The sequence below is a fragment of the Belonocnema kinseyi genome, chromosome 5 (genome assembly GCF_010883055.1).
Source record: "Belonocnema kinseyi isolate 2016_QV_RU_SX_M_011 chromosome 5, B_treatae_v1, whole genome shotgun sequence".
Lineage (NCBI taxonomy): Eukaryota > Metazoa > Arthropoda > Insecta > Hymenoptera > Cynipidae > Belonocnema > Belonocnema kinseyi.
In genome coordinates, this window is record NC_046661.1 from 92,359,010 (window position 1) to 92,376,357 (window position 17,348).

General features: G+C 26.7%; 1 protein-coding gene across 5 annotated transcripts in view; it reads right to left on the minus strand.

Annotated features, from left to right (window-relative positions):
• The window catches only part of LOC117173408 (voltage-dependent calcium channel subunit alpha-2/delta-3), a 71,408-nt gene that overhangs the window by 48,197 nt on the left and 5,863 nt on the right, over positions 1–17,348 (minus strand). For all 5 annotated transcript variants that reach the window (XM_033361957.1, XM_033361959.1, XM_033361958.1 and 2 more), the window contains exons 2-5: positions 14,491–14,677; positions 13,867–14,406; positions 9,631–10,047; positions 4,673–4,960 (exon numbers count right to left, since the gene is read on the minus strand). In XM_033361957.1, the coding sequence (XP_033217848.1) occupies positions 4,673–4,960; positions 9,631–10,047; positions 13,867–14,406; positions 14,491–14,677 (1,432 nt within the window). The remainder of the gene's footprint in view (positions 1–4,672; positions 4,961–9,630; positions 10,048–13,866; positions 14,407–14,490; positions 14,678–17,348) is intronic.

Here is a 17,348-nt window from a genome sequence, read left to right on the forward strand (position 1 = left end):
CAAGTTAACAAACATAATTGCTTAAGCAATATATTATTATTCATAACTATCTTCTTTTGAAAAAATGTTAGAAATTTGCAATTTTTTCTTTCATTTTTTAGTTTGTTTTGGTTTTTCAGTTAAGAAAAAAGAATAAATGAACAGAAAAGAGGATAATTTTCTTTAAAATATTTTTCTTATTTGTGAATACATTTTTCGGAAATAAAAAAGATATTTGAAATGTTCTTTAAATTTTCTATGTGGATCACATTAAATGTAAATTTGTCTTGAAGCAGATACTGAGAGCCTTTTTTTAAAATAACATTTATTATTTATTACTAACTAAAAAGTCAAAGAAAAGCTGAAGATTAAAAAAAATCGGAAAAACTGCCATTTTCTAATTCCATTATAAGAGGAAATTGGTAAAAATAATAATAAATTATTTTTAAAATTTATGTAAACATCTGATTAAAATTAGCGCAAAAATTTCTCAAGCCTCAATTTTTCACTGATGGGCTTTTTGGATGACTAATTGGGACTTTTGTGCGTGATATTTAAAAAAAAAGTGTATTCGCATTCTATCACTAATTTTACAAAAACTTTTTTGTCTTATGGGAAATGCGTCTTAAACTTTATGGGACTTGTGAAATCCCTAAATATAATTTTTTTTTATCAAAAAAGCACATATATTTTTTAAGTATTCAAACAGTTAAAATGCTAATCAAACGTAAAATTATTAGTTAATTTACATCCTTAAAAATTATAAGTAATATTATTTTTTTTGCAAAAAGGATAAAAATATTGTCATCATATTTGAACGCTCCCCAATATGTACAACAGAATTTTTCAGTTATTTTTAACATTTTATGAACTACATACGTACTCATGCGCTAGATTATATTTATGACATGATAAATAATTTGAGTGAAACTATTTCCAGCTTTTGAGTCTGATAGTATTTAATTTTTTTAATTTAGAAAACTAACTCACTTCACATTGTTGTTTCAGAACACTAAAAGTGCGAGCATGCAAGTGAATTTTGTGCTCATATTGCAGCTGAAATTCAAATAATTTGTAGGCATTTCCACCAAACAACGGACATCAGACAAAATTACATTTCTCAAAATAAAAAAAAACAATTTTATGATATAATTTTTCTAATTAATATAATATAATATAATTTTATAATTTTTATAATTAAATTGCATATTCATTAAGTTTCTTTATAGTTCATCTTTAATTTTCAGGGTAGCCGCAAAACTTCACTTTCAAAATTCCTGCCTTTTTTACTGACTAATTTTCTAATTTATTTGACCATGAATATTTAAAAACCCAAAATTCTAATCTTGTGATATTTCTATTATAGAATGTTTTAAAAGAGGAATAAAAGAATTGAAATGAATTGGATCATATTCCAAAATTCTATTAAATTCAGTAAAATTTATAGTAGAATTAAAAGAATTTAAAAGAATTCAAATGAATGAAAAAATCCAAGAGAATTCCAAACAATTCAAAAGAATTACAAATAATTCAGGAAAAATTAATAAAAATTTAGGGTGAATTCCAAATCATTAAAATTATTGAAAATTCATTGAAATTTGTGAAATCTATTGAAAATGCCTTAAAATCCTTTAAAAAATTCCTAAATATTCCATAACCTTTAAAATCAAATAAAATAATTGAAAACAATAACAAATTTCTTGGATTCTTTTGAAATCCCTTAAAAATTTGCAAAGCTCTTGAAAATTATTTGAAATTTAATAATCCACTAAAATCTTTAAAATCCTTTGAAATACCTTTAAATTATCAAAATCAATCAAAAATTTCCTAATACTTTTTAGAGGTTTAAAATCTTTTGAATCCGAAAATTTTTAAAATCCTTTAAAATCCGTTCAATCTATTGAAATAAATAAAAAAATTTCTTGGTATCTTTCAAAATTTCCAAAAATGCTTAAACTTTTTTGAAATCCCTTTGAATCTTTTTAAATCCGTTGGAATTTATAAAGTTCTTGCAAATGCCTAAAAATCTTTAAAAATAACCCAAAATGATTAAAATTCTTCTGAAATCCTTAAAATTATTGTAATATATTAAAAAATACCCTGAAATATTTCAAATATTTTTTAACATTTTAAAATTTTATAATACACTTAAAAAAGTATTTGGAATCTTTTCGAATACCCTGAAATATTTCAAATACTATGAAATCCCTTCAAGTTTTTGAAATCAATTAAGAATCTATTGAATTCTTTCAAGGTAGGAATCTTTTAAAATACGCTAAAATGTTTCAAATTTTTTTTAATTTTTTAAAATCCCTTAAATCTGGTATACTTCTTGAAAATGTCTGGGAATCTTTTAAAATACCCTAAAATCAATCAAACACTTTGAAATCCCTTCAAATGATTGTAATATGATAAAAATTCCTTGAAATCTTTTTAAATGTCCTAAAATTTTTCAAATCCTTAAAAATATTTTTAAAATCCTTCAAACTTTGTAAAGCTTTTGAAAAATTCCTTGTAATTTTAAAGTGTAACCCAAAATCATTAAAATTCATTGTAATTCCGCTAAATTACCAAAATCAATAAAAAATTCTTTGCAATCTCTTAAAATAGACCAAAATGTTTCAAAATCCTTAAAAGAATTTAAACTTTACAATAATATAGAAAATGTTTTAGAATCATTTTAAATACCCCAAATTTTAATAAATCCCTGGAAATCTTTTAAAAATTTATAAAGTTCTTAAAAAGTTATCAAAACCTTCAAAAATAACCTAAAGCATTTTAATTCCTACGAAATTCCTTAAAGTTATTGAAATCAATTGAAAATTTATTGTATTTTTCAAAATTCCCTAAAATATTTCAAATCCTTTGAAATCCATTAAGAAATTTAAAAACTCTTGAAATCTATTTTAAAATTTGTAAAATCTTCTAAAATGCCCTAAAATATTTATAATTTTTTGAAATTTTTCCAAACCTTGTTTTTAGAAATTCTTCGGAATCTTCTCAAATACCCAAAAAAACTTTAATTATTTAAAATCTCCTTAAATTACTGAAGATATTTCAAAATTCCTTGGTAAATTAAAAATATCGAAAGACATTTACATTCTTTAAAATATTTTTAAACATTTTGAATTCCATTGAAACTTTTTGAAGCTCTTGAATAATCTTTTCAAGTTTAAAAAAAATATCCTAAAATCTTTTTAATCCTCTCGAATACCTTCAAATATTTGAAATACATTTAAAAATTCTTGGAATATTTTAGAATACCCTAAAATAATTCATATCTTTCTACGTTTTTTGAAATCCATTAAAACTTTACAAAGTTCTTGAAAATTCCTTGACATCTTAAAAATACCCTAACATCAATAAATATCCTTTGGAGTCCTTTCAAATCATTGTAATTTCTTAAAAACTCCTTTTAATCTTTCAAAATAACCTTAAATATTTAAAAATTTTGAAATTCATTTGAAGGTTTATAATACTCTTGAAAAGTCCCTAGAATCATTGCAAATATCCTTTTTAACCCATTAAAATAACTTCAAATTAAAAAAATATATTAAAAAATTCCTTTAAATAATAATCATAATTCCTTCAAATTATAATTCTCGAAATTTTCAAAAATACTCCAAAACATTTATAATCCTTTGAAATCTTTTGAAATGTTTTGAAGTTCCTTGAAACATTTTTAAGCTGTTGAAAATTCCTTGCAATTAACAAACTATCCTTAAATCTGCAAAATGCTTTGAAATCCCATTAATAAAAGATATTATTTTTGAAAAAACCTTAAAATCTCTCAAATTCTTTGAAATCAATCCTTAGCTCTTGAAATATTTTCAAATACCCTAAATTATTTAAAATCTTTTGAAAATACTTTTAAATCTCTTAAAATTTTGTACAGTTCTTGAAAATTTTTTGGAATTCTTTAATAATATCCTAAATTATTGAAAATCCTTAAAACTCCTCCAAAGTTATAAAAATAAATTGAAAATTCATAGGAATTTCCCAAAATACCCTGAAATATGTAAGATTATAACAAATTTCTTTAAATTATTAAAATATAATATTTTTTATCGATTTAAATTTCTATGCTAAAACGATTATTTCAGCAAAATAATTTTGGAAGAATTAATAAAAATTGTTTAATACTCGGATGTCAACATCTTTAAATGGCAATAAAATCTTCCAAAAATTAATTAGATTAATTATGATCTGAACAATATTTTAAAAAACCCTTGAGATTTTTTCAAAATATCCTAAAATATTTGAAATCTTCAGAAATCACTTGAAAACTTTAAATCTTTCAAAAATTCCTTGAATTTTGGAAAATTCCCTAAAATATTTCAAAAGAATTCAAGAAAATTCGGAAATTGGTATAAATCTGAATTTAATAGTGTTGCACTTTTCGATATTCCATAAATTGCGACCACCCTGATCTTTTCATTTCCATTTTTTAGTTTGCATAATAAAAATACTAAATAAACCATTTTTTCACATTCTCATAACGTCTGGAAATGCCCGTCTCTTTTTAAAAATTATTGTACAATTGTAAATAAAAAAATAAAAATATATGTAGATCAGATTAAATTAAGATGCCAATTCTCATAAAGAGATTGTATTTAATTCTGATTTAAAAGCATATAGTAAAGACTTAAAAGTTTTATGAAATAAAATATGAAGCAAAATTAATAAAACTCACCGCGTTGATTCTTGTATCGTAGACTGGCATACTAACAGATGTCATTAATCTATAATTTGTTTTTGCTGTTTCATGAACGGCAGGCAGATCGAATTCCTCGATAGAATCATTTACTCGATTTCTATATCTTATGAATTTTAATTTTTGTTGTCTTCGAAGATCTTGCTCCCATAGCCAATCTGTCATTTTCGGATCTTCAACATCTGCATAAACTGGAGTCCAAATTGTTGGATGACCAACTTTCTTAAGCACTAATGGCCTTGCCATTACTGGAATATAATTTAAAACCTGAAAAATTTATGTTTTTTAGAAAAAAGTTATCTGAGAGTAATAGGGTGGTAAAAAAAGGATTTTCTTGATTTGATATACAATTTTTGTTCCTCCACTCCTTAACCAACCCATCTTCTCCTTAAACCTTTATCGTACTCTCTGATCAGCTTCCTCCATCTTCAACTCCTGTTCTAAATCCTTCCCATAAATCAAATGTGTCCTCCTCCCATTCACAGACTCTACACTTTCTGTTCACTTTCTTTTCCTGAAACCATCTATGAATTTCTACATCTAATCTCTTCTTATCTCTATTCTTAATTTTTTGGTACTCCTTTTTAACATCTTATATTATTTATTATATTTTAATTGCTTAATCATCACTTATCTTTCTATTCATTGTTCCCTCCCTCTTTTCTCCAATTCTTCAATGAGTTTACTCCAATCCCCTCTCCTGTGCTCCTAGCCCTAAATAACTCACTTCTTTCCATCTCATCACCCTCTCCATACTTCCCTAAAACCTTCACCACATACTCTTTTCAGCTTTCTATATTTTCAGTTTTTCTTCTACATCCTTTCCATACATCCAATCTTTCCTCTTCCTATTCAGAGACTTTACACTTTCTGCCTCTTGTTATCCCTTTTCTTAATATTTTGGTACTCCTTTTTTATCATCTTAAGCCATTTATTATTTTTCAAATCCTAATTGATTCCTTATCTTTCTATTAATTGTCTTTCCCTGCCTCATCTCTTTTCTTTAATTCTTTATATAGTTTACTCCAGTCCCCTCTACTATGCCCTCAGTCCTAAACAACTCCCTTCTTTCTTCTTCCTATCTTCTCACTCTCTGCGCTCTTCCCTAAAATCTTGACATTCTCTTACCAGATTTCTTCATCTTCAATTCTTCTCTTACATCCTTCATCTACATGCTCTTATATTAACTCTTCCTATTAATAGATTCTACACTTTTTGCTCAAATTCTTTTTCCAATAGATCCCTTCTTTTACCTCTTTTCCCAAATATGAATCTTGCCATTCTGGCCCATCTTCTTTTTTTCTATCCTTTCTGTAAATACTTTAGTACTCCTCCCTTTCTTATCAGCTTATACCATTTATTATATTTTGATACCGTAGTCATTCCCTACCTTTCTATTAAGTGTCTTTCCCTGCCTCTTTTCTCCAATTCTTCATGGTTTTATCTAATCCCCTCTCCTATGCTTCTGGTCCTAAATAACTCACTTCTTTCCATCCTCTGAGCCTCCCTATTCTCCTCTAAATCTTGACCAAATATTTTTTACAGCTTTCTTTATCTTCCATTCTTCTCCTACATCCTTCACATACATGTTCCTACTTTTCCTCTTTCCACCACAGATACTGAACTCTCTGTTATCTTTTTTTCCCCAGTCATCCCTTCTATTACTTCTTTTACCAATTTAAATCTCGCTATTCTAACCCAACTTTTTTCTTTATATCCCCTTTTGTAAATATTTTAGTATTTCTCCTTTTTTATCATCTTGTACTATTTATTATATTTTGATTCCTTATTTATTCCCTATCTTTCTATTAAGTGTCTTTCCCTGTCTCTTTTTTCCAATTCTTCATGGGTTTTTCTAGTATCCTCTCCTACGCCCCTAGTCCTAAATAACTTACTTCTTTCCATATCCTCATCCTTTCAATACTCTCTCAAAATCTTTACCACATACTCTTGACAGATTGCTTTATCTTCCATTTTTCTCTTATACCCTTCAAATACATACTCCTCTGTTTTCTTTACTTATTTATAGATTCTGCACTTTCTGTTATTTTTCTTTTTCAATACATCCCTTCTCTTACCCCTTTTCACAATATAACACATGCAATTTTGGTGAATTTTCTTTTTTCTATCCCTTTTGTAACTTTTTTTGTAACCTTTTTTGCTATCCCTTTAAGTACTTCTCTTCTTTTTATCACCTTGTTCCATTTATTACATTTTTATTTCACAATCGCCCCGTATCTTTTTATTAATTGTCATTCTCAGCCTCTTTTCTCCAATTCTTTACAGTTTTCTCTAGTCTCCTCTCACATAACTCTAGTTCTAAATAACTCACCTTCCATTCTTCTCCTACATCCTTCCGATACATGCATCCATGTTTTCTGTTCCCATTCATAGATTCTGTACTTTCTGTTATCATACTTTTTCTAATGCATCCCTTTTCTTATCATTTCCCAATGTAAATCTTTCTATTCTCAAGTATCTTCTTTTCCCCTATTCCTTTTTTGAATACTTTAGTACTCCTCCCTTCTTTGCCATCTTATATCATTTATTATATTTTAATTCCGCAGTCATTCCCTTTCTTTCTATTAAGCGTCTTTTCCTGCCTCTCTTCCCCTATTCCTAAATAACTCACTTCTTTCTATCTATTCATCCTATCAATACTCTCCTAAAATCTTTACCACATACTATTGGCGGATTTCATTAGCTTCCATTCTTCTCTTACATCCTTCACATACATGCTCCTATGTTTCCTCTTCCTATTCACAGATACTGCACTTTCTTTTATCTTTCTTTTCCCAAGGCATCCCGTTTATTGCCTTTTTTCCCAATATAAATCTTGCTATTCTAGTTTATCTTCTTTTTCCCTATTCCTTTTCTAAATATTTTGGCATTCCTCTCATTTTTATCATCTTATACCTACTATTCTTTATATAGTTTACTCCAGTCTCCTCCCCTTTGTTCCTAGTCAAAAAATTTACTTCTTTTTATCTCCTCATCCTCTTAATATTCCCCTAAAATTTTTACCACATACTCTTGACGGATTTCGTTATCTTTTATTATTCTCTTACATCCTTCATATATATGCTCCTATGATTCCTCTGCCCATTTACACATACTGCACTTTTTGTTATCTTTCTTTTCCCAATACATCCCTTGTATTACCTCGTTTGCCAATCCTCATCTTGCTATTCTTACTCATTTTCTTTTTCCATATCCCTTTTCCAAATATTTTAGTATTCCTCCCTTTTTGATTATTTTGTACCACTTATTACATTTCGGTTCCATAGTCATCTCCTATATTTCTATTAAGTGTCTTTCACTGCCTCCTTTCTCCAATTCTTCATGGTTTTCTTCAGTCCCCTCTCTTTGCCCCTAGTCCTAAATAACTCACTTCTTTCAATCCCATTCATGGGAAGAAGGGAAAATGAGGGGAGTAAATGTATGGGAAGTGAGAGGAAGTACGAAAAGGGCAATAAGTAAACCAAGCGGAAGTAAGGGATAGGAAATAAAATTAAGTATGCAAAATAATAGAAATGGAAGTATGACAATTAAAGGGAAGTAGAAGAAGTGATAAAGCAGAAGACTGGGAAGTAAGTAAATTGTTAAGGGAAGGGCAGTGTGGGGAATTAGTGAAGTATCGGGGCGGTGAGTTCATTAAGCTATAGTGAGTGTGCAGGTCAGAAGTGATTGAAGGTACGTGAAGGCAGGAGAGTTGACCTATCGGTAGTAAGAGGAGGGAGCGTAGAGGAAATTAGGAGAGGGAAAGTAGGGAAAGTGAGAGAAGGAGCGAGGCGAAGGACTTTTATTAAATTAGGTGATGAATAAGGATTAATTAGGGAAGGGAAGTAGGGAAAGTAAGGGGAGTGAAAGTACATGAAGAGAGAGGAAGTGAGGGGAGATGTGGGGATAATGAGAAATGATTCTTCAACGAAAAAAATTAATTCTCACCGAAAGGTGAAATAGTTGATATTTTCATCAACAAATATTTGAATCTGTAATCAAGAACACTTGATTTCAACCTATGGAAAAATTAATTTCTAACAAAACAGTTAATTTTTTAACCAAAGAAATTAATTTTAAACTAAAATTATGAATCTTCAACAACAAAAAATAACCTTTTAACAGAAGGATGAATTTTCTACTGAAGAAAACCAATGTACAAAAAAATACAACAATTTTTAACAAAAAATAGAAGAGAGGAAGTGAGGAGGAACGTTGGGGAAGTGCAAGGAATGGATGTAAGAAAAGTTAGAACAAGTGTGGTAAGAGTAATTAGTTAAAAAAGTCAAAGTAAGGAGGGGGCGAGTGAAAAAAAGTAGAGAAAATAAGGGGAGTGGAAGTATGGGAAATAAGGGAAGGGCAATTAATAGAGGAAAGGGAAGTGTGGATGTGGGAGGTATAAATTCGAGTACGGGATGTGAGGAGAGATCAAGGTTTGGAAGGGTGAAGAGAGGGCGTAGTGAAAATGATAAGAGGAATAGTAGGGGAAGTGAGAAAAGCGGAAATAATGGAAAGCGAGGGGAGGAGTGTAGATGATGTTAGGGGAGGGTGTGAGAAGAAACTAGGGAGAGAATGTAGCAGAAGTGAGGGGAACGGAAGTAGAAAATATAAGTTAATCGAAAACAGGGGAAATAGGGGAAGTTGAGGTGAGTAGGGGAAATGATTATAAATGAGGAAGAGTAATAGAGGGAAAGTGAGGTTTGAAGACGGGAAGCAGGGGTAGGGGCGTGTCACCTACGGAATGGAGAAAAGGGGAAGTAGTAGAGGAAGAAGTTTTCAAGCGAAGGGTGAAATGAGGGAAGGGAAAGTAGAGGAGAGGAAATTTCGAACGATAATAGACTTATATTTCGAAAAAATCGAAATTCGTTTCCCTTCATCTAGAAAAACCTTTTTTGGACCACCTTAGAGAGTAAAAAAACAACATTTTTTTTACTTACTTGCTCACGAACTTCCGCCAGTGTAGACAAATGTACAAAATATCCTCTATTAGCGCAAGCCATCCACTTGACTTCTCTGTAATCAGCTACTTCTCTCCCAATCAGATAAGTGAATATCCTCACTGGCATATCTGCCTTTTGAGGATCAGTTGGATTATTATACCAATTATAATCACGAAAAATATCCTTATAATTTTCTGGAACACCATCTGTAATCAGCATTATAGCTTGATTACATCCAGCACCCGATTTCCCTCTTTCGCCATTTCGATATTCAGCCAGAAGGTTGAATGCCTTCGTTAAAACCATCGAAAAATTTGCAATTCTTTCAGTTGTCATGTTTAGAATTCCTTTTTTCAACTCTCTAATATTTGCCAAGTTCGCCTGGACCAGCTTATCTTCAAAGCATTCTACGACCTAAAAAAGAAAAGATGGTACGAAATTTTCGAAAAATTATTTTATTTTTTAGAAAAGAGTTTCATTCATAACCAAATTTTGCAATTTTCCATCCAAAAATAAATTCTCAAGCAAAAATATTAATTTGCAAAAAAAGGAAATTTCGGAAAAATTTAATGAATTTTAAGCTAATACAAACAAAATTTCAGCAAAAATGAACTAGTTCAATTTTTAAATGAAAAATTAATTTTGAATCCAAAAAATTAAGTTTCAACAAAATAGTTAAATTTTCAACTAAACAATTTTTAACTGAAATCAAAAATCTTTAATTAAAGAAATGTATTTTTAACAAAGTAATTCCATTTTCAAGAAAGCACAGTTGAATTTTCGATCAAGGAGGTTTATAAAAGATTTTTCCGTACCAAATTTTTCTGAAACAGTTTTTCATTTTCCCTAACCAATAATGTTCAAGGACGAGCATTTTAATCTTATAAGTTTTGAACATAGAATTTTTTATAAATGGAACACAACATTTTCAGACCGAAAAAAAGAAAAGTTAAATTTTCAGAAAAGAAAATTAATTAAACAAATAATAATTTTAGAAAAATTAATAATATTAATTTCACAAATAAGGATTTTTCAGTTAACACAGAAGAATATTTCATCCAGGTTTTTAAACATTGTAGCTAAAAGATGAATTTTCTTTGAAGCAGATAAATTTACAACGCGAAAATATAAATTTTTAAGAGTAACGTTACATTTAATCGATTTTTCATTTTAAATGATGACAATGATTTTTAAGCAAAAAAGTTAAATTTTCAACTAAAGAGATAAAACTATAAACATTTCTTTTTAAAAAAGTAATTCATCTTTGACCAAAGTAATTGAATTTTCAATTAGAAAAATTAATTTTCCCCAAAAAATAGAAGTTACATTTAATATTAAAAAAAATTCAACCAAGAAAAAAAAGATTTCAACAAAGCAGTTAGACTTTTAATCAAAAAATATTTTGATTTTAAGTCAAAGACAGTTTAATTCAATGAAAAAGATCAATTTTTTACAATAAATGGGAAAGTTATATTTTTAATTAAAAAAATAATTTTAAACAGAAAAAAATCCTACATAATGTTTAAATTTTCAACCTGAGAGATAAACTTTCACAAAACGAATAAGTTCAACTTTTACACAAGTAGCTGAATTTTCAACTAAAAAAAAAATAATTTTCAACAAGAACAAAAAAACGAACTTTTAACCAAAATTATGGATTGTGAGATAAAATGATTAATCTATAAAAAACAAATTATTTTTTAACAATGTAGTTTAACTTTTTATCCAAACAGTTGAATTTTTAACTTAAAAAAATTAATAAAAAAAAATAAAAATTTCAACAAGAGCTGATTCTTGAACTGAAATTACGAATCTACAAAAAAATTTTTTTTTAAATTCTTGAAATCAAGAAATCTTGTCTTATTTTTAACATAAAATATTTTATGAACAGAATCAAATAGTTTCAGATTAAATTTTTAAAAACATTTATTTATTTATTTAAGCCAAAAAAATGTCACTTAAATCATAAAATTTTTTTTTGGAACTCTCCACTTTTAGTAAACTTTTCATTTAGAGCTAATTAATAATTAATGTAATTTAACAGAAAAAATTTATTGACAAATTATCATTGTTTATAAAAAAACCTATCTTTTCATATAGTGATGTTTCAAATATCTGTTTTATTCTAGAAAAATATATTCACAAAAAAGAAAAAGATTGTTAAAAAAAGATTCTTTTTATTGTTTATTTATTATTAGTTCATAACTAATGAGCCAAAGCAAAGTTTAAAATATTAGAAAAAATCAGATCCGAAAAAAATAAGAAAAAAATTATGGTAGAAGAAAATAGTTATCAACAATAATAATTTGTTTCAACAATTTTTTTTCAAATTGCATTAATTATTACTTCACTCTTAGTGAAAAAGTTTATTCAAAGTAAAAAATTACAGAATAAATGCAACTATCTATCATTATTAAAGAAGAAGATACTTATGAACAATAATAATTTGTTTAAACAATTCAGTTGAATTTTTGGAACTATACCTCGGTTTGAGTGAAAATTGGACAAAATGTTGAATATTTCATAAAAAAGCGCAACTTTCTGGCATTATTCAAAGAAAATATTATTAAAAGTAATACTAAATTGTTTAAACAATTATATTTGTTAATTTGAACAGATTATTACTTCATTCTAAGTGAAAAGTTGACAAAAAAAATGGGAAATTCCAGAAACAACCGGAACTACCTTGCGTTATTATAAAAAAAGATAATTATAAATAATAATTAATTATTTAAAACATTATGTATGTTCAATTTTATTAATTCTTAACTCGATTTAAATGAAAAGTGAAATTAACTTGAATATTTTAGAAAAAACTGAAAATCTCTGGAATATTCAAGGATAATATTATTGAAAAATAATAATTAACTTTTTAAACAATTATTTTTGTGGCAATGCATTAATTATTACCTTACTCTGTGTGAAATTAATTTAAATTAATATTTATTTATTTTTATTTTAATATATATTTTAATTTTTGATTTAATATATATTTTTAATTAGTTTAAATTAATTTGGATACAATCTTACCTCACTATTACAAGAAATTGAACAAAAAATTAAAAATTTCAGAAAAACCGCTACTTTCTACGATGTTTCTAATATAATATTTTTATAAATAATAATCAATGATTTAAAAAATTATTTTTGTTCAATTCAATTGATTATTACCCTACTCCAATTGAAGTGGTCTAAAAGTGGAAAATTCTTGTAAAAGCTGCAATTTTCTATAATTGTTCCAAAAGAATATTTTTATAAATAATTAGAAATTGTCTAACCAATTATTTCTGTAAAAAATAATCGATTATTGCCTTGTTCGAACTTGAAAAGTTGAAAAAAGTTGAAATTTTTGAAAAAACCGCGACATTTTAACTCTATTTTAAGAAACATTTACTAAAAATAATAATCTATTTAAATATTTTATCATGGCTAAAAAGAAGTATTTTATGTATCGGAAATAATTTTATTGCAAAAGAAACCGCGAAAAAAATATAATTTGTGCCAAAAACGAACAAAAACTAATTTTTCACTTATGGAAGCTTTTGGGACTTTAAAAAATAGACTTATGGGGGCGATATTAAACAAGTAATATTCTATTTTATTCTATGGTTAAATATCAAGAGGAATGCTGAGTTTTAGCTAGATTCACCTAATCTGGACGACTCTGAATCAAATTTATAAAAACTTCTTTTTTCTTATGGGAAATACACGGGGCAATTCATGGGGAATGCGGAACCTCTAAATATAATGTTTAAAAACCCATTTTTTTATGGATTCAAACAAATTTGAGGGACAATATGCATCAAAGTTCAAATGGAAAAAATTTGGACAACCCTTATGGCCTTAGGTCACTGAAAAACTAAAATTCAGGAAGAAGTCAGGAGTTAAAAAAAAATCTTCAAAAAAAGCCAGGAATTTCTTCAAGAGGCACTTTAAATAACTGCCAAGAAAAATAAATTTCAAGTTTTTAAATTTTAATGTTAAATCGTGGTATTTTGTTCATTAACGATTCAATAATGTTAAAAAAATGTCTAAGATCAAGATTATAATCTTTAAATATTGATTATTATTTTACATTTTTTTTATTTATTATTATTTTTTTGTGGATTGGGCCAATATGCATGAAAATTAAAAAAAAATTCGAAACACGCAGTTTTCTCCCAAGGAGAGGACCATTTGTGCAAGCTGCGCGCGCACCATGTTCCAGTTAATTAATTTCAGTATGTAACTTACGCTGCTGGTTTCATTGGAGAACGTAATAATGTTAACATAATCGTTGTTTCCCAAAGTGTCTAGTATATTATTGACAACATGCCTCGCAATTTCTTTCCTCATTCCCATCATGCTTCCAGATGTGTCGACCAGAATTAACATGTCTTTCGGACTAGCCGCTGCCTCGATATACCAACTTCTGGTTCTGCAATCGAAAAGATCCACCGGTTCCATTTGCCATCTCGTTGCCGGAAATTGTCTCATAAAACCAGTCGAACTTCCAAAATATTGCCACGACAAAGCAGGATCGTTTTTATAGTTGTCTATAAAAGTCTTGTCTAAAGTTTCAGACCACCTTATCGCTCTGATCACATCTGGTGCGCCGTCATAAACATTCGTGGGAACGTGAACTGCCGACATGCTCAAGTTGACATTGCCGCCAAAATGCGAATCATTTTTTAAAATAATTGTATTATTATTCGCGTTGACGTATTTGAATCCTTTCGGCGGGTCCACATCTGGCGCTGACTCAGCCACTTTTTGAGCGACGTCCATTATTCGCTTGAAAAATCAAATTTTATTATTAGAAATGTAAAAAAAGAAGCGACCGTGAAAAAAACATCATCTTGTATATGCGTCACTCACTTTAATGGCGGATATTTTCGACTCCATCATCTCTTTAATATCCTTAGCCATTTCTTTAACGAGGGCACTTCCGTCTTTTGCCTGAACTGTCGCATGTTTGTATGTCTCTTGAAATTTTTCTACGTTTGTTACATATTTCCCTAGTTGAGACAATTCAAATCCAAGTTTTCCGGCCCATGATTTCGCTCTGGTTTCCGAAAATCCCAGAATAGAAAGAATTAATTAATTCATTCATTCATTAATTGAAAATAGAATACTGTTATTGCCTTTAACTATTTTTTTTAGGATCACTCTGAATTACATAAAGTTATGGTAGATTACTCCGCCTAAATTAGACTCGCGCTAATTTTCAAACGAAAAATAATTACTTCATAAAAAAATTGTTGAATTTTCAACAAAATAAATGATTTTGTAAATAAATAAATGAATTTTCAAAAAAAAACTCATTTTTACGAAAAAGGCTATTTTTTCACAAAATACATTGATTTTTAAAAAAATAGTTAAATTTTCGACTACAAAAGATAATTTTTTAATCATATTTTCGAATTAAAATAATAATTTCAATATTCACACAAAAACGAAAGAGTTACATTAATTTTTTTTAAATTAATTTTTTACCAAAAAATCCATAAGATAAATTTTCAACTAAAATTATGCATATCCAAGCCAAAAAAGGAATTTTTCACCAAATAGTTCATCCTCTAACCAAGCAGTCATTTAAAAAAAAATACAAATTTTTAATTGAAAAATTAATTTTTAAGAATAAAAAAACGAATTTTCAACCAAAAAGATTAATTTTTGTAAAGGTAATAAAATCAATTTTTAATTTTTAAAAATATTTGAATTTGCAACTAAAAAATATGAAGTTTAAATCAAAAAGATTGATTTTTTTACGAAAAAGCCGAATTTTTAATCAAATACATCAATTTTAAACTAAATAGTTGAATTTTTAACTAGAAAAAATAATTCCTAACAAAAAATTGAATGGTCACATTTTCAGTTAAAAGAAATACTTTTCAATGCAAAAAATAAAATTTTTTACAAATTAGCTGAATTTGCAACTAAAAAATATAAATTTTCAATCAAAAAGATTAATTTTCTTCCGAAAGAAGAATGTTGAACAACATACATACATTTAAAACTAAATAATTTAATTTTTAAATAAAAAAGATAAATTTTCAACCAAAAATGTGTTAGATGCTCAGATTAAGCAGTTAATTTTCAGTAAAAAAATTACAATTTTTTATAATCTGGTTGTATTTCGAACTAAGAAAGATGAATTTTGAATCCAGTGGATTAATTTGATACCAATAAGACGCCTTTTGAAGAAAATACATACATTTTAAATTTAGTAGTTGAATTTTTGACTACATAAATAAGATCAATTTTTAAGTAAATAGTTGAGTTTTTAACTAAAAAATATCAATTTTCACTTAAAAATGGAAGAATTAAATTCGAAGTTACACACATTATTTTTTAATGTTAAAAAATAATAATCTTCTAAATAACCGTTGAATTTTTAACTTAAAAATATAAATCCAAGATTAAAAAGATTTAATTAATTAGTTAACAAAATAGTAATGTTTTGTTCTATAACTATTGTTTTTAGGATTACAATAGATTAAATAAAAATAAAATAACTATTTAAATAGCTATATAAATAATAAATATTTAACTGGAATACTTAAATTTGTAGTAAAAAAAATTAATTTTCACGAAAAAACAAACCCTTTCAAACAAAATATTAAAATTTTGAACAAAAAAAGGTTTTAACAAAGTATTTTACACTTCAAAAAAGTACTTGAATTTTAATGTAAAAATATAAACTTTTAGTCAAAACAAGCAATTCTCAACAACAACAAAAAATGAATTTTCAACCAAATTATGCAATTTTAAGCCAGAAGATTAATTTTATACCATGAAAGACAAATTTTTAACAAAAGAGTTCATTTCCATCCTAATATTGAAATTTTTACCTGAAAAATATAAATTATTAATAAAAAATGGAATAGTTGAATTGGGTTAAAAAATTTATTTCCAACTGTAGAAGAAATAAATTTTTAACAACAAATTAAAAGTATTAACCAAAACAGTTTAATTTTCAACCAAACCTATGATTTCCTAAGGAAGAATATTAATTATCAACCAGAAATATAAAAAAACCTGATACAACTAAATTTTCACAAGAAAAGAAATAGTTACATTTTAAGTTAAAAAATGCATTTTAAACAAAAATGGAATATTTTCATTTCTATATTTTTTCACATTTAGCAATTTTACATTTATTTTTTGATAAAAAAATGGAGGAATTTTTAACTAAAATTATGCTTCTCCAACGAAAAAGAGTATATTTTAACAAAGTAGTTCAACCACAAATCAAGCATTTAAATATTGAACTGAAAATATCAATTCTTAGTTTAAAAAATCAATTTTCAGCAACAGAAATATGAATGACAAAAGAATAAAAAAATTCTTTGATTTCTGGGAAAATTAAAAATTATTTTTTATTTTGAAAAATGAATTTTAAGAGAAAATTGAAATAGATTTCCAAAAATTCAAAATGAGTTCTTAAAATTTTAAAATAGAATTTCAAGATTTCAAACAGCTTCTAAAGCAATATTTATCAAGATTTTTTAATGTTGCAATATTAAAAATTTTTAAGAATAATTCGAGTAAGTTTGAGATATTTATAAGTTTCAAACAAATAAAAAGGTAATTATAAACTTAGAAAGAATTTTTTTATTTTAAACAAAGTGCAGATTTTTTTTAAATTTCGTAAAAAAATTGGAGACTTTTTAAAATATATTTCAATAATAATAATTAAAACTTTTAAGGATTTATAAGGATTTTCTGGGGAT